This window comes from Cherax quadricarinatus, chromosome 67, assembly GCF_038502225.1.
Source record: "Cherax quadricarinatus isolate ZL_2023a chromosome 67, ASM3850222v1, whole genome shotgun sequence".
In the NCBI taxonomy this organism is placed as follows: domain Eukaryota; kingdom Metazoa; phylum Arthropoda; class Malacostraca; order Decapoda; family Parastacidae; genus Cherax; species Cherax quadricarinatus.
Genome location: NC_091358.1, coordinates 20,273,595 through 20,296,971, shown reverse-complemented (window position 1 = coordinate 20,296,971; position 23,377 = coordinate 20,273,595). Strand labels below are relative to the sequence as shown.

Here is a 23,377-nt window from a genome sequence, read left to right as displayed (position 1 = left end):
GTAACCATGCTCTTTACTCTAGGTACCTGTCAAGGTAACCATGCTTATTACTCTAGGTATCTGTCAAGGGTGACTGTGCTTGTTACTCTAGGTACCTGTCAAGTTAATCATGCTCATTATTCAAAGTACCTGTCAATGGTAACCATGCTCATTACTCAAGGTACCTGTCAAGGGTAATCATGCTCATTACTCAAGGTACCTGTCAAGGGTAACCATCCTCATTACTCAAGGTACCTGTCAATGGTAACCATAATCATTACTCTAGGTACCTGTCAAGGTAACCATAATCATTACTCAAGGTACCTGTCAATGGTAACCATGCTAATTACTCAAGGTACCTGTCAAGGGTAACCATGCTCATTACTCAAGGTACCTGTCTAGGGTAACCATGCTCATTACTCAAGGTACCTGTCAATGGTAACCATAATCATTACTCTAGGTACCTGTCAAGGTAACCATGCTCATTACTCAAGGTACCTGTCAAGGGTAACCATGCTCATTACTCAAGGTACCTGTCAAGGGTAACCGTGCTTGTTACTCTAGGTACCTATACCACACTGTAGTACATACACTATACTTATTTTAGGATGGATTTAAGAAGGGAAAAAGGAGATTATTTTTCAGTAAAATTAGGCCTTAGGTATGTGTAATGTCACAATGGTTGTTTAACATTTATTGATGGAGATGTACCCGTAATTCTCCCTATTTTACACTTACACTCACCCAAATGACTGTAAATAATAAAATTCCAAATAGTTATTGCCTAATTAATCTTAAGTTAGTCCTAAGTTTGTTTGAAATACTCAACCAATGTAAGAGCTCTTCTGGAAACAGTGTATTATGCCAAAATAAAACCATTCCCATTACTAAATTTACTAATGGTAATAATGTTATATGTTTTGAACTACCTATTATTAATCTTATTAATGATAGAATTTTTACTTATACCTAACATTTATGTCACTACACATTAATGAACATTAAAATCTACTGTTCCATAACCTGTGTCAATAAAGAGTAGTCAGTAAGAATTAGGATTTGTCTGCCCAAAATGCCTAGGCATGCTAGTGGCTTTCTTTGTAATTAACATTTTGTAATATGTAACTCACACACTGTGAGTTTTGCAAGGAAATAAACATTTTCATTTCATTTCAAAGGGTAGACTATGTGTAGACCAAGTGTAGACACTGATGCAGAATAACAAAGTTTGTAACTGTCAAGAGATGATGCTTGGTGAGTCATAAAACAACAATATACAGTTAAAGTGTTCCTGGAATACTGTATATCCTTTGTGATAACCAGTGTCCAGCATAGTGCTAAAATGACAGAAAAAAAAATAATAGTGAAGTGTGTCAGACTGTCAGACAATTTAACACCACCACCACATCCTTGACATCCTACATGCAGAGCAGAAGGTACAGTGAAAATCAGGTTTGGTGGTACCCAGACAGCAAGTAGGATACAGGCAGGATTGCAGTACAGTATACCTGTGGGACATGTGAAAAAGCCCCTGGAAGAAAGCCAGGATGACATGCAATCTATGTTTTTTCCAAACACAATATCTCTTGTCCAAGAATAAATACTACATCCAAAAATGATACTACCAAGGTGTTTCTGGATTTTCAAGAGAGAGATGGAACTTAGGACAGGTATCAGGAAAGTACTTGGGAGGGTAATAAATAATAAGCAGGAAAACAATGAGGACAGTCTACCCAAAATACATAGAACATGGGAGGATGGGGGGAGAGCATAGTTTAACCCTTTCACTGTCGAGACCCCTGATCCTGAACTCACTGTGTCGAAAAATATTCGAAAAAAATAAAATTATTTTTCTTACCAAAATCTTAAGAATATTTTTCTGATTGTTTTAAAAGAAAAAATTTTTTGCGATCAGTACTTACCGAGATGCAGAGGCGTGAAGTTGACAGAGTGAACCACTTACGGCAACGTTAGTGACTGCCGCTCACTTGGTAATATTACAGTGGACCCCCGCATACCGCACACATCGCATACCGTACAATCCGCATACCTCTCGCTTTTTTCGCAAAAATTTTGCCTCGCATACCGCCCAAAAACCCGCTCACCGCCCTTCGTCCGAGACGCATCCAATGTGCGGCCTGAGCCACGCTCACATGTTCCGCCGGTGGCATTGTTTACCAGCCAGCCTCCGCGGTAACATCCAAGCATACAATCGGAACATTTCGTATTATTACAGTGTTTTTGGTGATTTTTTCTGGAAAATAAGTGACCATGGGCCCCAAGAAAGCTTCTAGTGCCAACCCTACAGCAATAAGGGTGAGAATTACTATAGAGATGAAGAAAAAGATCATTGATAAGTATGAAAGTGGAGTGCGTGTCTCCGAGCTGGCCAGGTTGTATAATAAACCCCAATCAACCATCGCTACTATTGGTGGTACAGCTGCTGCTGCACTGTCAGCTGCTGCTGCTGCTGTTGTACCACCGTCAGCTGCTGCTGCTGCTGTAGCATCGTCTGCTGCTGCTGTAGCATCGTCTGCTGCTACTGTAGCATCGTCTGCTGCTGCTGTAGCATCGTCTGCTGCTGCTGTAGCATCGTCTGCTGCTGCTGTAGCATCGTCTGTTGCTGCTGTAGCATCATCTGCTGCTGCTGTAGCATTGTCTGTTGCTGCTGTAGCATCATCTGTTGCTGCTGTACCACCGTCAGCTGCTGCTGCTGCTGTAGCACCGTTGTTGGTGTGGCTTATTGAGAATACCAAGAAACAATTAACCCCAGAGGATTTGCCACCCAGGATAACCCAAAAAAGTCAGTGTCTTCGAAGACTGTCTAACTTATTTCCATTGGGGTCCTTAATCTTGTCTCCCAGGATGCAACCCACACCAGTCGACTAACACCCAGGTGAACAGGGAAAAATGCCTGGAACTAGTGCTCATATTGGTGAATTTAAAGCCAGCAAAGGTTGGTTTGAGAGATTTAAGAATCGTAGTGGCATACACAGTGTGATAAGGCCTGTTCTGGAAGAAAATGCCAAACAGGACCTACAGTACTCAGGAGGAAAAGGCACTCCCAGGACACAGTGTCTCATCAGTCATTGCTGCATCTTCAATAAAGGTAAGTGTCATTTATTCTTCATTTAGTAGAGTAGTACATGCACAATATATATTTTGCATGTACTACTCTACTATTGTGCATGTATCCTTCTCTTTGTGTGTAGGAAAATGTATATTTCATGTGGTAAAATTTTTTTTTTCATACTTTTGGGTGTCTTGCACGGATTAATTTGATTTCCATTATTTCTTATGGGGAAAATTCATTCGCATACCGAACATTTCGCATAACAACCAGCCCTCTTGCACGGATTAAGGTCGCTATGCGGGGGTCCACTGTATTTTTACTTTTATTCGATTTTTTCTTTTCTAATATTTTAATTTTTCAACCCTTTGAGGGTCGACAGGCCCTCTCCGAGACTTGTTCTCATGGTCGGCCAAATTAAAAAAAAAAAAAAACTCATGAAAAGATAGAGAATCTTTTCCCGATCATAATGACACCAAAAGTATGAAATTTGATAGAAAACTTATGGAATTATGTTCTCGCGGAGTTAGCGGTCTCGACGATGTTTATGCATCGACGATTTTGCCCACTTTGAGCTCCATTTTTGGCCAATTCCAATGTACTAGTCGACAAAATCATAACTATTTTGCTAGAACTCTATTTTTTGTATTGAATGAGTGCAAGAAACCACCCATTTACCGATTTCAACTATCCAATACAGTGGTCAGAATTTAGCAATTTTGCCAATTTCACACAAATTTCAAAAGATGCCAATTTCCGAATAGGGTCCAGAATAAACAAGAAAGACATTCCTGGCAATAAAATAACATTTCCTCTGTTCGTTAGTCATATCCCCAGGCCCCTCTTTATTTCTTTGGCTTTCCACTTTCAATTTTTATTCTCACAAAAAAATAGAAGATTTACTGTTATGCAGACTACTGCATTAGTGTAAAAATGGTATAAATAATATCAGTGCACTTGTGAAAGAATATTAGACTCATCAGTTGACGTGTATTGGACGCATAGCATGATTTGTTTACTTTTGAACTTTGGTAAAAATCGAACATTTCTGCTACTTTGAGCTCAATTTCAAGATACTTTTCATTGTAAAACCAGTCAAAATCATCTCAATTTCTATAATATGTCTTCCATTCTATAAAATGAGACCAAGAAAACTAGAATACAACAATAAATACCATACAAAAATACAGTGCAAAGTCGCTGTTTTATTCCAAAAACACGGTCAAAGTTTTTTTTTTTCTCATTATGCACTGTGTGCTGCAGGATTTTTTTTATACTGCACACACTGACCACATAGACCCATTCTTTCATATGTAGGCCTACTAGCTTTCTCCCACTAGATTTGAGGGCGCCAGAATTTATGCGTACTAGTACGTCAAAAACCCTGGGTTGTAAGCCATACTAGTACGGCCGAAACCCTCAAAGGGTTAAGTAACTTTTGTGGCCCGTGAGACCAATATAATGCATAATGTATATACAGTAGACCATCATTTAACATGGTAGTAACACTCCTGAAAATGCCGTGGTAGCTAAAAACCCCGTGAGACAAATTGAAGAACTTATGAGAAAATAGGGTTACGTTCCAGGGAGCCCCCAAAAAGCCAAACAACTTTTTTTTAGACCAACAGGTCTTACAAAAATAAAAGTGAATATATAATTGTAGTTCATTGTCGTGATATATTATGTTTTTACTGCTTAAGACTACAAATGCAACAGAAATAATAGTATTTCTTACCTTAACACTTAAACTGTCCAAACGTAGATATACATTTGCTCACGTAATGCTCCGAACGTAGATCAATGTTTCATTTTTCATTCCTTCAAAACTGGGGTGATAGGACTGAGTTGCCTAGACACGAGAGAATGGGTTGTAACACTCGGTGTGCACAGTATTAAAAAAATCTGGGACCACTTAGTACCTTGTGGGAGCACCAGTTCAACTGAGCACCAGCTAGAGCAAATAGCGTGGCAAATACCAGGGATTCACTGATGTCATGTCGCATTAACACTCCCCTTTTAAGAAGTAAAAGTAGGCTAGATAAATACATGAGTGGGTGTCAGCTGGACTTGACTAGCTTGTGATACTACGTCTGATGCCATGCTCCTTCCTTCAGTGGATGTGACCTGACTAGATGCGTCATTGGTCTATGCCAAAGGGGTGACATGGACCTGCCTTGCAATGGGCCATTAGGCCTGCTGCAGTGTTCCTTCTTTCTTATGTTCTTATGTATTTGGCAGGCTGGCCAGCTTTGACTGTTTTTGGCTGTCTCTGTCTATATCTCTATCTGTCTATATATCTCTCTCTCTCACATGTACACATAAGTACAGTTATTATACATAAAGATAAGAAGCTGCTAGAATTTTGGCTTACTATTACAGAACCAACACTAGCCTGCAAGCCGTAATATTACGGGACTGACAGTGAAAGGATTAATCTCTAATAACCTATCAATAATAATTTATTTCCTAGAAACCAGATACAATACAATGTTTTAAAACCCACAGTAACAACTACAACACTTATAGCGTACAAGTGTGAATACACCTGATAACAAGTGTGAAGAACACTTGAGACTTCTTAAAGAATGTAAGAAAACCTCTCCCACCCTCACTTCTTAATAAGAGAGCAGTGGATTAATTTTAAACAACACTAGCTTCTTAAAAGCTACAAGAAGACCTCACTTACCTTAACTTCTTTATGAGAGAGTAGTGGAATAAGCTTGGGCACCACGCCGCTGTCAATCACTAGTTGAATATTTACATTACCACCATCGGTCAAGTAGCTGAGTGCCCACACTGTGTCCACCAGGATCTGTTGACAACACTAATTAACTCATTCACTCATTAACAAGTTAACTCTTTAACTCACTCACTAATTACCTAATAAATGATTCGCTGCCCATCAGGTTAACTGGCTAACAAATTAACTGGCTGGCTGGAGAAGTAGTAGTATGGCTATATACTCAAACATCCTTAAAAATGCTCCTCTACATACAGTCATTTCTCTTACAAGAGAACTGACTGCATATAGAGGAGCTTTATAAGAGAACTGACTGCATATAGAGGAGCTTTATAAGAGAGCTGACTGCATATAGAGGAGCTTTATAAGAGAACTGACTGTATATAAAGTAGATTCAAACATGACAGTAAATTAACATAGTAGACTAACACAAGTGATAGTAGACTAACACAACAGTGGTGGTAGACTAACACAACAGTGGTAGTAGACTAACACAACAGTGGTAGTAGACTAACACAACAGTGGTAGTAGACTAACACAACAGTGGTAGCAAACACAACAGTGATAGTAGACTAACACAACAGTGGTAGTAGACTAACACAACAGTGATAGTAGACTAACACAACAGTGGTAGTAGACTAACACAACAGTGGTAGCAAACACAACAGTGGTAGTAGACTAACACAACAGTGATAGTAGACTAACACAACAGTGGTAGTAGACTAACACAACAGTGGTAGTAGACTAACACAACAGTGGTAGTAAACTAACATAACTTCATCTTTGATATATTTCTGAAGTTTTGAGTTTCACTACTCTCGGAGCCCAGCCATTGGCCAGGCTCATCTGGTACTTGCCTGGTCAACCAGGCTATTGCTGCTGGAGGCCCGCTGCCCCACATATCCATCACAGTTCCCCAACCCTGAGTCAATACTCGTTTGAAATTCTATGAAGTTATGATCAGAGTATATTGTTTTTGGAACAGTTATATCTCTAATTAGTTCCATGTTGTTTGGGAATATAAAATCCAGGGTACATATTTTCATTTCTAGTGGGATCAATTATCTGTTGCTTCAATGAGTACTTTTCACAAAGCCTCATTAGTTCCCTGGTATGTACCTGTTGAGACAGGGTGCTTCCCAGAGGTATTCTGGTATAACATTGCATTGTGCCATCATTTTACAAGTGGGAGATTAACCCTTTCATTGTCGAGACCCCTGCTCACAAACTTGCTCTCAAGTGTCAAAAAAAACAAAAAAAAATTCTTGTGAAATGATAGAGAATCTTTTCCCGATGGTAATGACACCAAGAGTATGAAATTTGATGGAAAACTTACAGCATTACGCTCTCACGAAGTTAGTGGTCTCTGCAATATTTACACATCGGCGATTTGGCCCACTTTGAGTCCTATTTTTGGCCAATTCCATTGTTCCAGTCAGCTAAACTCATTGCTATTTTACTAGAACTCCATTTGTTCTACAAGAAACCGCTTATTTACTGATTTCAACTACCCAATAAAGTCATCAGAAATTGGTAATTTTGCCAATTTTATACACAAGTAAGGCTAATTTCAAAATAGGATCCAGAATAAACAAGGCAGACATTACCAGCACTAAAATGACATTTTCTCTGTTCATCAGTCATGTTTCCAGGCCCCTCTAATATTACACTTGCTTTCCATTTTTAATTTTTATTCACACAAAAAATAGATTTACTGTTATGCAGACTACTGCATTACTTTAAAAATGGTATAAATAATATCAGTGCAATTGTGAAAGAATATCAGACGAGCATTGGATGTGTAGCGTGATTTGTTTACTCTTGAACATCAGCTATTTTGAGCTCAATTTTTAGGTACTTTTATTCCAAAAACCATTCAAAATCATTTCAATTTCTGTAATATATCTTCCATTCTAACAAATGAAACCAAGAAAATGAGAATACAACCATAAATAACATACGAAAATCCACCGCAAAATCAGCTTTTTAAATCAAAAACACAGTCGGATTTTTTTCTCATTGTGCACTGTGTGCTGCAGGATTTTTTTATACTGTGCACACTGACCACTAAGACCCATTCTCTCATATGTAGGTCTACCAGCTTTCTCCCATTAGATTTGAAGCTGCTAGAATTTTGGCGCAATACTACAGCACCAACAATGAAAGGGTTAAAATCTCCAAGGAGTAAAATATTTAGTGTGGGATATTCTAGCCTATCCAGACAGCTATTGTCTTCCTTAACTGATCTGTGAATGCCTCAGCAGTTACTGATGGTGGTTTGTATACTAGGATAATTACCAAATTCCTATTTTCAACTTTAATATCTAGGATTTCTACTGTATTTATCGCAGAATTCAGAACTTCTATGCAGCAGAAAGTAGTAGACTAACACGACAGCAGTAGTACATTAACATGATACTAAGAGTAATAGACTAACATGATACTAGCAGCAGTAGACTAACATGATACTAGCATCAGTAGTGACTAACCGAGGTGTCCTGGTGGTGTATAAGTATATTAAGTGCAGGCAGTATCTCCTTGATAGTTTCCTGAGGAGGCGGAGGTTCCTTGTTCCTACACAGGTTCACCACCACCCACGTCACATTACGAAGGAACCCAATTGGGATCTCTGGGTTGATGAACCCCAAGAGGGGTTCAACCACACCCAGGGAGATGACATAGTCTCTCAACTGTGGCCCGTCACCAATAATGTTGCCTGCAACAACAAGAAGATTATCATGTAGTGATTATAATGCAGTGTTGCCTGCAAGATTATGATGTAGTGTTGCCTGCAACAAGATTATGATGTAGTGTTGCCTGCAACAAGATTATGATGTAGTGTTGCCTGCAACAAGATTATGATGTAGTGTTGCTTGCAACAAGATTATGATGTAGTGTTGCTTGCAACAAGATTATGTAGTGTTGTCTGCAACAAGATTATGATGTAGTGTTGCTTGCAACAAGATTATGATGTAGTGTTGCCTGCAACAAGATTATGATGTAGTGTTGCTTGCAACAAGATTACGATGTAGTGTTGCTTGCAACAAGATTACGATGTAGTGTTGCTTGCAACAAGATTATGATGTAGTGTTGCCTGCAACAAGATTATGATGTAGTGTTGCTTGCAACAAGATTACGATGTAGTGTTGCTTGCAACAAGATTATGATGTAGTGTTGCTTGCAACAAGATTATGATGTAGTGTTGCTTGCAACAAGATTACGATGTAGTGTTGCTTGCAACAAGATTATGATGTAGTGTTGCTTGCAACAAGATTATGATGTAGTGTTGCTTGCAACAAGATTACGATGTAGTGTTGCTTGCAACAAGATTATGATGTAGTGTTGCCTGCAACAAGATTATGATGTAGTGTTGCTTGCAACAAGATTATGATGTAGTGTGGCCTGCAATAACAGCAAGGATATTATGATATAGTGTTGCCCACAAGAAGATTATAATGTTGTTTTGCCTGCAAGAAGATTATGATGTAGTGTTGCCTGCAATTACAAGATTATGATGCACTGTTGCTTGCAACAAGGACATTATGATGCACTGTTGCTTGCAACAAGGACATTATGATGCCCTGTTGCTTGCAACAAGGACATTATGATGTAGTGTTGCCTGCAACAACAATGAAATTATGTAGTGTTCCCTGCAAGTACAGTAGATGATGCAGTCTGTCAACTGTGGCCTGCCACCAATGATGTTACCTGCAAGAACATGAAATTATGACGTAATGTTGCCTACAAATATACTTAATAACCTAACCACTGTTAGCATTTCACACCATGCCACTAGGCTGGTGCTGCCATCTGGTAGGCCTGCCTAGGACTACCTAGAGTTTGCTCCACAAGTCACTGTATCTGCCTCACTCTTATAAGAACCTCATAAGAATAGACAGGCACTGACTGGAACCTCAACCTGCAAACAACGAAGGTAAGAACCTCATAAGAATAGACAGGCACTGACTGGAACCTCAACCTGCAAACAACAAAGGTAAGAACCTGTTACGGTTCGAATCTTGATCTTTAGCCAGGTTAGTGCACTCCGTAACAACACACTTCATAGAATGAGAGGATATGGTTCCAAACTTAGAAATGTAAGGCACAAATAATAGTTACTCAGTCTTTTCTAGTTTATTTTTATGTAAAAGTTTAAATACTTTAGATATTCATAAATATCTATTAAATATCACTTTGTCAGAAACTTTCCTTCACACAAGAAAACTCTTAATTAGAATGTACATCACAGACCCCCTCTGGAGACTGTCAGTATGGTCACTACACTTGATAATGATCAGAGGAATATTACTGCTTCCTCAATAGTAACATTACTTGTGTGCAAGTACATATATTGAGAATTAACACTTTCACTGAGTAACTCCCTGGCATAAGGAATATATCACAAAGTTCTAAGCTTGACACTGGTCGTCACATCGTAACCTGAAGATAACAGTATATAATTGTTCGCAGACTTCACTTCACAATAAACCACAAGCTGGTTCAGGAGTTTCTATAACACAATTCTCTATCCAAGTAAGAACAAGGCGGAGTACTAGGAGGGTAGCTCAGTCAATGCACACTGAGTCGGCAGAGAGAGTGAACTGCCATATACAGTAAATCCCTTCATGACATCAACTCGTCAAAAGGGGGAGAGGGTAGAGTGGTGCAAACTACCCACCAATGGACATACCTTGTTATAAACCTTAGCCAGGTGTACCTACCTAACACATTACTCAACATTATATATATATATATATATACATCATACCCGGGTATATTCCTAAATCAGATAATATTATAAACTAGTGGAATCTTTAATTTAGCTAATATTAAAGAAACTCCGAGTATAATATTAAGTGGATAATACATATAAATTAATCCCATTATGACCTTGGTCATAACATACCCCCCCCTTTCGGGGACTAAACTTCGCCGTAAAAGAGGATTTCAGAAAGTATATAAACCAGAATACAAGTCATTCCTCTGACAAAGACCCTGATGACAAATGTTGCTTCTCCAACAAGAAAATTAAAAGTCTTGTGTCGCCAAACCACGTATGTGTAGACACCACGTAACTAGAGCTTCTGGTAGAAGAGGCGTTTCTCATAAAGAGGCCTTAAGTGACCATTGGTAGCAGGAGAAGTCAGGGTAAGACAACAGGAGACTGCCACCGCAGAAATAAGTTCTGGATACCACATGGTGGCTTACGTGACAGGTCTCCTCAGTGATTACAAGAATCAGATAACTGTAAGTAAACAAATAGCATTAAAAAATGCATTAAGCAAATACATATCTATAAAAATGTACTATAAATCCTCTTTTGTAAACTCAAATTTAATTACATGTCTTAAGGGTGGGACAGAGTGTCAGCAATCACATTATCAGCTCCTCTAATATGGTTAATACTTATAGAAAAAGGCTGTATCCTAAGGGATCATCTTTGTATTCTAGCATTTTTAGCCTTCATGGTGTTTAAAAAGGTTAAGGGATTATGATCTGTTTTTACTCTAATTTTATGAGGGGTAGTCCCGAGATAAACCTCAAAGTGTTCCAAGGCTAAGACCAATGCTAGTGCCTCCTTTTCAACGGTTGCATAACTTAATTGATGGGGTTTCAATTTTGCAGAAAAATAACAGACTGGGTGTAAAAGATCAGAAGAGGAGGAAGGTTGTAGAAGGACAGCACCGACTGCATACTCGCTGGCATCCACTTGTAAAGTAAAGGGAGCGTCGAACACCGGACTCTGTAGAACTGGAGAGGAACCAAGTAGACGCTTTAGACGAGTAAAGGCTAACTCACTTGTAGTCGTCCATTTAAAAGGAACTTTAGAACTTGTAAGTTCAAACAGCGGTGCTGCCACTTGCGAAAAATTAGGGCAAAACCGGCGGTAGTAACCGGCCATCCCTAGAAACCTCTGTACACCTTTCTTGTCTTGCGGAGCAGGAAAATCCATAATAACATGAATCTTTGCATTAATGGGGGCAACCGTGCCTTGCCCTATATTAAATCCCAGATATTTTATCCGGGCCTGACCAAACTCACACTTAGCAAGGTTGACGGTAAAATGGTGTTCATCTAGCCTTTTCAAGAGTGCTTCCAGCCGAACCAGGTGTTGAGGCCAGTCATCGCTGAATACTACCAGATCATCTAGGTAGGCTTCCGTTCCTTCCAAGTCGTACGTTAGCCAATTCATAAGCCTCTGGAAGGTCGAGGCTGCGTTGCAGAGACCGAAGGGCATCACCCTGTAGTTAAACAGGCCTCCAGGCACGGTGAAAGAAGAAATCTCCTGCGCTTGGGGCGATAACGGCACTTGATAATAACCTCGCAGGAGGTCCAAACGACTGACATACTTAGCACTGGCGACGCTGTCTATTAGGTCGTCAACCCTAGGAAGGGGGAATCCGTCAGGCATGGTTAGGGAATTTACTTTCCGATAGTCGGTACACATTCTAAATGAACTGTCCGACTTTGGTACAAGGACACACGGTGAAGCCCAAGGGCTTTTGTTATGTTCAATCAAACCATGATCGAACAAGAAACTTATTTTCTCCCGCAGAGCTTTATTCTTTACTGGGCTGACTCTATACGGAGCTTGTTTAATCGGAGCAGCTCCTTGCACGTCCACATCGTGGATCCCCATGGTGCACTGTCTAGGGATATCTCCAAAGAGACTTCTATAAGTGGAAATCAAGTCTCGGATTTCACTTGATCTTTCCTTTTCTAAGTTACCGAGATAATCATCTAAGGTTTCCATTATTTCCGAGTTCTTCAGTCTTATCTCTACTCCACGTGAACAATCTTCTTTACTTGAGTCACCTTCTTGTGACCTCACCGCAGGAACAGGGACAAGTCCTTCACAGTATTTCTTTAGCTGATTTATATGGTAAGTTCGGGTCGACTTTCTTCTTCCTGGTGTTCTTACCACATAATTTACCTTACTCAGCTTCTTAATCACCTCCATTGTACCCTCATACTTGGGTTGCAAGGTATGGCCTGGCACCGGCTTTAAAGCTAACACTTTGTCTCCCACATTTAATGAACGCTCAATAGCAGTCTTGTCATAACTTTGTTTCATACGGTTTTGAGCTTGTCTGAGGATGTCAGCCGCCAATTGCCGAGTAAAAGCCAAGTGTTCTTGCATTACCGTGGGGGATAAACATAAAGAAGGCTCCACTTTCCCAGACCATACGTCCTTTAGCATTACTAACGGTCCTCGGACGGCATAACCATAAATGAGTTCAAAAGGACTACAGTGGACCCCCGCATACCGTCGCCATCACATAACGTACAATCCGCATACCGCTCGCTTTTATCGCAAAAATTTTGCCTCGCATAGCGCTCAAAAACCCGCTCACCGCTCTTCGTCCGAGACGCGTCCAATGTGCGCCCTTAGCCAGCCTCACATGTGCCACTGGTGACATTGTTTACCAGCCTGCCTCCGCGGTAACATCCAAGCATACAATCGGAACATTTCGTATTATTACAGTGTTTTTGGTGATTTTATCTGCCAAATAAGTGACCATGGGCCCCAAGAAAGCTTCTAGTGCCAACCCTACAGCAATAAGGGTGAGAATTACAATAGAGATGAAGAAAGAGATCATTGATAAGTATGAAAGTGGAGTGCGTGTCGCCGACCTGGCCAGGTTGTACAAGATACCCAAATCAACCATCGCTACTATTGTGGGCAACAGAAAGGCAATCAAGGAAGCTGTTCTTGCCAAAGGTTTAACTGTGTTTTCTAAACAGAGATGGCAAGTGATGGAAGATGTTGAGAGACTCTTATTGGTGTGGATAAATGAAAAACAGCTAGCAGGAGATAGCGTTTCTCAAGCGATCATAAGCGAAAAGGCTAAGAAGTTGCACGAGGATTTAATTAAAAAAATGCCTGCAACTAGAGATGATGTGAGTGAATTTAAGGCCAGCAAAGGTTGGTTTGAGAGATTTAAGAAGCGTAGTGGCATACATAGTGTGATAAGGCATGGTGAGGCTGCCAGTTCGGACCACAAAGCAGCTGAAAAATATGTGCAGGAATTCAAGGAGTACATAGACAGTGAAGGACTGAAACCTGAACAAGTGTTTAATTGTGATGAAACAGGCCTGTTTTGGAAGAAAATGCCAAGCAGGACCTACATTACTGAGGAGGAAAAGTCACTCCCAGGACATAAGCCTATGAAAGACAGGCTTACTTTGTTGATGTGTTACAATGCTACTGGTGATTGCAAAGTGAAGCCTTTATTAGTGTATCACTCTGAAACTCCCAGACCGTTCAGGCAAAAGAATGTCCTCAAGGAGAATTTGTGTGTGCTGTGGAGGGCAAACAGTAAGGCATGGGTCACTAGGGACTTTTTCTATGACTGGTTACACCATGCATTTGCCCCCAATGTGAAAGATTACCTAACTGAAAAGAAATTAGAACTTAAGTGCCTCCTAGTGTTAGACAATGCCCCTGGTCATCCTACAGACGTGGCAGAGCGACTTTATGGGGACATGAAATTCATTAAGGTGAAGTTTTTGCCTCCTAATACCACTCCTCTCCTGCAGCCCATGGACCAGCAGGTTATTGCAAACTTCAAAAAACTGTACACAAAAGCTCTGTTTGAAAGGTGCTTTGTAGTGACCTCAGAAACTCAACTGACTCTAAGAGAGTTTTGGAGAGAGCACTTTAATATCCTCAATTGTGTAAACCTTATAGGTAAGGCTTGGGAGGGAGTGACTAAGACGACCTTGAACTCTGCTTGGAAGAAACTGTGGCCAGAATGTGTAGACAAAAGGGATTTTGAAGGGTTTGAGGCTAACCCTGAGAGGATTATGCCAGTTGAGGAATCCATTGTGGCATTGGGAAAGTCCTTAGGGTTGGAGGTTAGTGGGGATGATGTGGAAGAGTTGGTGGAGGAGGACAATGAAGAACTAACCACTGATGAGCTGATAGATCAACTTCAACAGCAAGAGGCCAGACCTGAGGAAACTGGTTCAGAGGAGGGGAGAGAGAAATTGAAGAAGTTGCCTACTACAAAGATTAAGGAAATCTGTGCAAAGTGGCTTGAAGTGCAAACCTTCATGGATGAAAATCACCCTCACACAGCTATTGCAAGCCGTGTTGGCAACCTGTACACTGACAATGTTGTGAAACACTTTAGGGAAGTCATAAAGGAACGAGAGGTACAGGCCACTATGGACAGATATGTTGTGCGAAAGAAGTCCAGTGACTCTGAAGCTGGTCCTAGTGGCATTAAAAGAAGAATGGAAGTAACCCCAGAAAAGAACTCGACACCTCAAGTCTTAATGGAAGGGGATTCCCCTTCTAAACACTAACACTCTCTCTCCCCTCCTCCCATCCCATCAATCATCACCAGATCTTCAATAAAAGTAAGTGTCATGTAATTGTGCATGCCTTTTTCAGTTTGTGTGTATTAAAATTAACATTTCATGTGGTAAAAATTTTTTTTTCATACTTTTGGGTGTCTTGCACGGATTAATTTGATTTCCATTATTTCTTATGGGGAAAATTCATTCGCATACCGATCATTTCGCATAACAATGAGCCCTCTTGCACGGATTAAAGTCGCTATGCGGGGGTCCACTGTATATCCTAAACTCTCCTGTTCGCTCTCTCTTAAGGCAAGGAGGAGGAAAGGAATACCTTCATCTCAGTCTGTTGAGAACTGCTCACAGTATGCCCTCATCATGATCTTCAGGGTTTGGTGAAACCTCTCTATGACACCCTGGGTTTGGGGTCTATATGCTGTTGAAACAATGGGTTTAACTCCGACCCTGGACATAGCTTCACGGAAAATCTTTGATGTGAAATTCGTCCCTCTGTCAGATTGAATCTCCTTAGGGAATCCAAACTGTGCGAAGAATCTAAATAGGACTCTCACAATAGCCTTGGCACTAATCTTGCGAAGGGGCACAGCCTCTGGATACCGAGTAGTCGTATCCATTATAGTAAGAAGATATTGATTGCCAAGCCTAGTTTTTGGGAGAGGTCCCACACAGTCTATTACGAGCCGAGAGAAGGGTTCGCCTTCTATGGCAATAGGTAAGAGGGGCGCAGGAGGAGGTTTTTGTGCAGGCTTTCCAATGAGCTGGCAAATAGCACAGTTTCTCAAGTACTCAGTCATGGTATCCTTCATCTTGGACCAGAAGAAATATCGGGCTAATTTTCCTAAAGTCTTTCTTATTCCCAAATGTCCACCCATGGGGCTAGAATGTGCCACTTCCAATGCTAACTCCCGAAATAGGACAGGTAAAACCAAGAGCTGTTTTGGCTTGAGACATGAATTAACTGAAGTCGACGGAAATTTCTTCATCAGGATACCGTCAGAGTAATAAAAACATTCTTCCTTACCCTCAGCTTCCATCTCAGTAAGCGCTTGATCCCTTGCCCGTTTCAACGACGGGTCTTCAAGCTGTTCCTTCACTAAATTTTCCTGATTAAAGTCGTTACTTCGTAATGGGGCAAAATCTACCACTTGGGATTTTGGAGGCTGATTCTCGACTTCGTGTTGATCACTGGCACTGAACAGAGCATCCAAACCCCAATCTGAGGGTTCATCAAGAGTAGGCAGTGCTTCCAAATTCTTAGCCATAGCCCTTATTATAGCTGTAAGAGGGAATAGACGAGGGCCTTCCTTACACCCTTCAATGGCGTAATTCTCTCCAGAGAACTTCTCTATAACATAAGGTTCTCGGCAAATTCCTCCTCTTCCTAAATCATTACCCACCAATAGGTCTACATACTTAATGGGAAAATCAGTTTCAGAAAGGCCCACAACAGTTTCACCTTGATATGAATCTACGTTCACATATACCTTATGAAGGGGTACTCTTGTGATGGTGCCACCGTAACCTTCTAGCAGAACATACAGGTTAATATAAGTGTCATCATTTAGAGGAAGTACAGTGGACCCCCGCATAGCGATTTTAATCCGTGCAAGAGGGGTCATTGTTATGCGAAATAATCGGTATGTGAATGAATTTTCCCCATAAGAAATAATGGAAATCAAATTAATCCGTGCAAGACACCCAAAAGTATGAAAAAAAATTTTTTTTACCACGTGAAATGTTAATTTTAATACACACAAACTGAAAAAGGCATGCACACTTACATGACACTTACTTTTATTGAAGATCTGGTGATGATTGATGGGATGGGAGGAGGGAAGAGAGAGTGTTAGTGTTTAGAAGGGGAATCCCCTTCCATTAAGACTTGAGGTGTCGAGTCCTTTTCTGGGGTTACTTCCCTTCTTCTTTTAATGCCACTAGGACCAGCTTCAGAGTCACTGGACTTCTTTCGCACAACATATCTGTCCATAGTGGCCTGTACCTCTCGTTCCTTTATGACTTCCCTAAAGTGTTTCACAACATTGTCAGTGTACAGGTTGCCAACACGGCTTGCAATAGCTGTGTGACGGTGATTTTCATCAAAAAAAGGTTTGCACTTCAAGCCACTTTGCACACATTTCCTTAATCTTTGTAGTAGGCAACTTATTCAATTCCTCTCTCCCCTCCTCTGAACCAGTTTCCTCAGGTCTGGCCTCTTGCTGTTGAAGTTGATCTATCAGCTCATCAGTGGTTAGTTCTTCATTGTCCTCCCCACTAACCTCCAACCCCAAGGACTTTCCCAATGCCACAATGGATTCCTCAACTGGCATAATCCTCTCAGGGTTAGCCTCAAACCCTTCAAAATCCCTTTTGTCTACACATTCTGGCCACAGTTTCTTCCAAGCAGAGTTCAAGGTCTTCTTAGTCACTCCCTCCCAAGCCTTACCTATAAGGTTTACACAATTGAGGATATTAAAGTGCTCTCTCCAAAACTCTCTTAGAGTCAGTTGAGTTTCTGAGGTCACTACAAAACACCTTTCAAACAGAGCTTTTGTGTACAGTTTTTTGAAGTTTGCAATAACCTGCTGGTCTATGGGCTGCAGGAGAGGAGTGGTATTAGGAGGCAAAAACTTGATGTTAATGAATTTCATGTCCCCATAAAGTCGCTCTGCCACGTCTGTAGGATGACCAGGGGCATTGTCTAACACCAGGAGGCACTTAAGTTCTAATTTCTTTTCAGTTAGGTAATCTTTCACATTGGGGGCAAATGCATGGTGTAACCAGTCATAGAAAAAGTCCCTAGTGACCCATGCCTTACTGTTTGCCCTCCACAGCACACACAAATTCTCCTTGAGGACATTCTTTTGCCTGACCGCTCTGGGAGTTTCAGAGTGATACACTAATAAAGGCTTAACTTTGCAATCACCAGTAGCATTGGAACACATCAACAGAGTAAGCCTGTCTTTCATAGGCTTATGTCCTGGGAGTGCCTTTTCCTCCTGAGTAATGTAGGTCCTGCTTGGCATTTTCTTCCAAAACAGGCCTGTTTCATCACAATTAAACACTTGTTCAGGTTTCAGTCCCTCAGTCTCTATGTACTCCTTGAATTCATGCACATATTTTTCAGCTGCTTTGTGGTCCGAACTGGCAGCCTCACCATGCCTTATCACACTATGTATGCCACTACGCTTCTTAAATCTCTCAAACCAACCTTTGCTGGCCTTAAATTCACTCACATCATCACTAGTTGCAGACATTTTTTTAATTAAATCCTCATGCAACTTCCTAGCCTTTTCGCTTATGATCGCTTGAGAGACGCTATCTCCTGCTAGCTGTTTTTCATTTACCCACACCAATAAGAGTCTCTCAACATCTTCCATCACTTGCGATCTTTGTTTCGAAAACACAGTTAAACCTTTGGCAAGAACAGCTTCCTTGATTGCCTTTCTGGTGCCCACAATAGTAGCGATGGTTGATTGGGGTTTCTTGTACAACCTGACCAGGTCGGCGATACGCACTCCACTTTCATACTTATCAATGATCTCTTTCTTCATCTCTATAGTAATTCTCACCCTTATTGCTGTAGGGTTGGCACTAGAAGCTTTCTTGGGGCCCATGGTCACTTATTTTCCAGAAAAAGCACCGAAAACACTGTAATAATACGAAATATTCCGATTGTATGCTTGGATGTTACCGCGGAGGCTGGCTGGTAAACAATGGCACGGGCGGCACATGTGAGGCTGGCTGAGGGCGCACATTGGACGCGTCTCGGACGAAAATCGGTGAGTGGGTTTTTAAGCGGTATGCGAGGCAAAATTTTTGCGATTAAAGCAAGCGCTATGCGGATTAATCGTTATGTGATGCCATCGGTATGCGGGGGTCCACTGCACTCCTTTTCTCAGTAAGGTCAGGTAGCTTACCGTATCCCAATAGGATACTATGTCCACCATATGGTCCTCTGTAACACCAGCCTTACCCTTAAAGAAGTAAGGCAACATGGCTTCCGAAACTTTGTCTGCGAGCAACTCAGAGGGAATTAGGCACTTCGATTTTGAGGAAGACGTCATCTGTACAGGTAATGTTTCAGAACCTGACTGCCTACGGTCTCGACTTAATTGGAAACATGAGTGCCTCCAATGGCCTGGTTTCTGACAATAAGAGCAAGTTGGGCCTCTTCTTGCTGTATCTCTCTCATAAGATGGTCTTCCTTTACCATTACTATGGATGACACTCGAGTAGGCTTTTGCTGAATGAGGAGGAGAGGTCTGCTGATCCATTTTCCTAGGAGAGAAAGGCTGACTCTTAGGAGAACATAACCTGGCTTTCTCTCTAGACCCTTTTTCCTTGGTCAATTGAGAGGTTTTCTCGAAGTGATCAGCTAGAGAAGCAGAGGCCAACACATCTGCAGTCAGGTGTTCGATAACAAAGGAGCATACATCGCCCGTCATAGAGTTCTGAAATTCTTCTTGCAAGATCAACTGTATCAGGCGCTCCATAGTATCACACCCAGATGACCTCAACCATCGCTCTAGAGCCACCTTCTTTTGCCGGGCAAATTCTACCCAGGTTTGACCGGGCAGTCTTCATAGAGAGCGGAAGGTGCGCTGATAACTTACAGGAAGTAAGTGTTATGCAGGGTTCTGCATGACATCGTAATGTACATATAGTGGAGAAGTGTGCCATAATAATATGAATATTATAGTTGTAAGGAATAATTTTATAATTTATAATGTGCATTTGGGGGTACTGTAAAGTCCTCTAACTGTAATTATAAAGAAATTCTGTTAATGATTTATTTTCCAAGGATGTTGGGGTACGCAGAGTAAGCGTGGTTTGGGGGGGTCACGGGACGTTAGCATGGTGTAGAGGCTGGCGTTGGAGATGCTGTGTATTTAAGATAAGTTTGTAGTTGTACACTCATTTTGTTTATCCAACTCAAGCCATAGGCTCTTATATGGCTTACCTGTATGTTCACCCAGGCTCTGACATGGTCAGGGTGCTGTGGGATGAGTGTGGAAATAAGAAATAAGGTTTGTAGTGTAATGACGGCCTGACACTGACAAAGCCTAGTGGTTATGGTGGCTGAACCTCCAGCCAGCTGTTGTGTGTACCCTCATTTGGGCGTTTAGGATTAAGGTTTTTCTGTTATGTTATGTTATGGTGACTAAATAGATATATTTTCCTAATTGGGATTTTTGCCTAACCCTCTGTTACCCAACCCCTTGAAGTACACATACCAGTTTAGCGCTTTCTGTTTTGACTGGGATAGCCCTGGGTGGCCGGTTTGGGCTTGAGAGGTGTGTAACTTTTACCTTTGCCCTTAGACCAGGCTCAAGCCCCCAGCTATCCCACATTTTTGCATAACATGGGGGCCTGTATATGGGAGAATTATCAAATTTTATGTGGTAATTCAAGTTTGCAACCTGGAAAGTCAATAATCATTCTTTACTGGGTTGGTCAGAGGAAGCATTCACTATAACACTTACACTAAAATAATAATTTACCTTTGTTTGCAATATTGCTGGTTTTTAGGGTGTTCTTATTAACTAATACCCTGTGAATAATTTACCTTTGTTTGCAATATTGCTAGTTTTTAGGGTGTTATTATTAATTAATACCCTGTGAATAATTTACCTTTCTGTATAATATTGCTGGTTTTAGGGTGTTATTATTATTTTATTTATTATCACACCGGCCGATTCCCACCAAGGCAGGGTGGCCCGAAAAAGAAAAACTTTCACCATCATTCACTCCATCACTGTCTTGCCAGAAGGGTGCTTTACACTACAGTTTTTAAACTGCAACATGATTTACTCTATAAATCATTTACCTTTCAGTACCATATTGTTGATTTTTAGGGTGTTATTAATACTTGATATTTTGTGCATAATTTATCCTTGCAGGTACAATCTTGTAATAAAGTTGGTAGAATTACCGACAATATGTAAAGTAAAAGGACACAAGTGCAACTAATGTAACATTTATTGTGGCAACGTTTCACTCTCCAGGAGCTTTATCAAGCCATTACAAACAATACATGGACACAGAGGGTATATAAAGGCTCAGAGTGAGGTGCAATACTAGTGAGGTAACATTTCGATGTTCACTAGTGGTAGTAGTAGTAGTAGTAGTAGTGACAAAAGTAATACAATATGATAGAGCAATTGATTCGTACAAGAGTAAAAGGATATAAAAGCTATTACTTGGGTAACATAAAAATAGGTTGGACAAATATAGACAGCTAGTTTCAGTGTTCACTCTCTGTAATGTGCTTTGTGTAGTATAACAGGAGAGACTATGTGATGGCAGGGTTTACTGTTTTCAGGAGGATTCTTGCTAAGACTTCGGAGATGGTGAAGCTGCCGTTGTTTTGTTTAATTGTATTCGAAACAGCGATCAGTGCTGATTCGAGGCACTTGCGTCTGCGGAAATTAGTTTCTTTGATCACTAATTGGGCGTCTCTGAATTTCATGAGATGATTGGTGGAATTTCGGTGTTGTACACAGGCGTTGTTCAAGTTATCGTTCCTACATGCGTAAATGTGTTCATTGAGGCGGGTGTCGAGGTTTCTTGCTGTTTCACCTACGTAAATCTTGTCACAGCCTCCGCAGGGTATAGTGTAAACTCCTGCATTGGCTGGTTCGTGGTGCTTGGATTGTGTCCTGGTTAGATCCTTTATTGAAGTGCTAGAAGCGATGGCGACTCTGGTGTTAGCTTGTGAAAGTACTTTTGAGACGTTCAGTGCAACCTGGCTGTTGGGAAGAATTATAACTTTGTTGGGAGTTGTGTTGATGCGTGGAGAATTAATGATCTGAAGAGCTCTTTTCTTGCAGTCTTTGATGAAAAAAGGAGGAAAATGTAACTCAGTGAATGTTTGGTGAATATATGTACATTCCTCGTCAAGAAACTCAGGACTGCAAATTCGGTATGCTCTTAGGAAAAACCCGATGATGATGCCTCTTTTGGTCTTGGTATCTTGACTGGAAACCTTTGAAAGGAAACCTTTGAAACTGCAAGGAATATGAGGGCCAATCTTCAGATTGACCAACACACTGCTGAGCATATTCTCAGCACAGTCACCACAGCTAACCTTCAACAGAAGATCAAACTCAATCGCAAACTTCAGTACCTCTGCACCAACAGTCGATGGAAGGAAATGGGACGCGAATCCCTGATAAACAACTTATCGTCACGCACCTTAACCGACTACGAAAAACAAGCACTGAGTCTAGGACTCAAATTTACCATCAACATACGCAAACCTAACTATCAACTCAATCTAGTTACCAGGAACCATAGACACAGTGACAGCAACTTCCAGAAGGGTTATATACAGGGCCTTCTCACTGCAGCTTTATGTGAACCTTCTTCTTCTAATCTTCCTAGACGATACATCATTGCCCTTAAGAACCTCGCCAACGACCCCAACATTATCGTCACCACCGCCGACAAAGGAGGTGGAGTCGTCATACTCAACACCAGTGACTACAACACTAAAATGATGGACCTTTTGAATGATCAATCTACATACGAACCCATCAGCACTCAACAGTGGGAGACGCTCACCAAAGATTTTCTATACAAAACCAGACAAATACTCAAACGCACTAGAGAAGGGAAGAAACTTCTGTACTTGTTACCAAGCAACCCTAAACCAGCACATATGTATGGTTTACCCAAGACCCATAAACACAATATTCCTCTCAGACCAATCACGTCAGGAATAGGCAGTGCCCCACACAAACTTGCCGGAGTTCTTGCCAAACATCTTTCCTGCCTTCTGGGGACCATCAGCCCCGCTCATCTTAAACACTCAGGCGACCTTCTCAACCGCATCCGTAACCTCTCCATCCGTAACAAGAAACTAAGCAGTTTGGATGTGACTTCCCTCTTCACAAAAGTACCTACCAAAAAAGCCATCGAGGTTCTCCGACGCAAAGTCAATCAGGACCTTAATCTTCCTCTACCTCCCGGAGATTTTGTTGACTTGATTGAACTCTGTGTTAATTTCAACTGTTTTTCTTTCAATTAACAAGCTCTACAAACAAACCTACGGCATGGGAATGGGGTCCCCCATAAGTGCCGTCCTAGCCAACTTATACATGGAATACCTAGAGTCCGAACACTTCGCCAACATCATCCCTTCAAGCGTCACTTGGTTACGTTACGTGGACGATGTCCTCGTAATAACTCCAAAACGTTTTGATGTACGGCATCTTCAGGCAAGGCTCAACGCAGTTGAACCGGCGATCCAGTTTACACTA

At 41.1% G+C, this 23,377-nt stretch overlaps 1 protein-coding gene across 2 annotated transcripts in view; it reads right to left on the bottom strand.

Moving 5' to 3' along the window:
• The window catches only part of LOC128699677 (importin subunit alpha-3-like), a 146,544-nt gene that overhangs the window by 24,501 nt on the left and 98,666 nt on the right, over nt 1–23,377 (bottom strand). For both annotated transcript variants that reach the window (XM_070099434.1, XM_070099435.1), the window contains exons 4-5: nt 8,279–8,505; nt 5,736–5,861 (exon numbers count right to left, since the gene is read on the bottom strand). In XM_070099434.1, the coding sequence (XP_069955535.1) occupies nt 5,736–5,861; nt 8,279–8,505 (353 nt within the window). The remainder of the gene's footprint in view (nt 1–5,735; nt 5,862–8,278; nt 8,506–23,377) is intronic.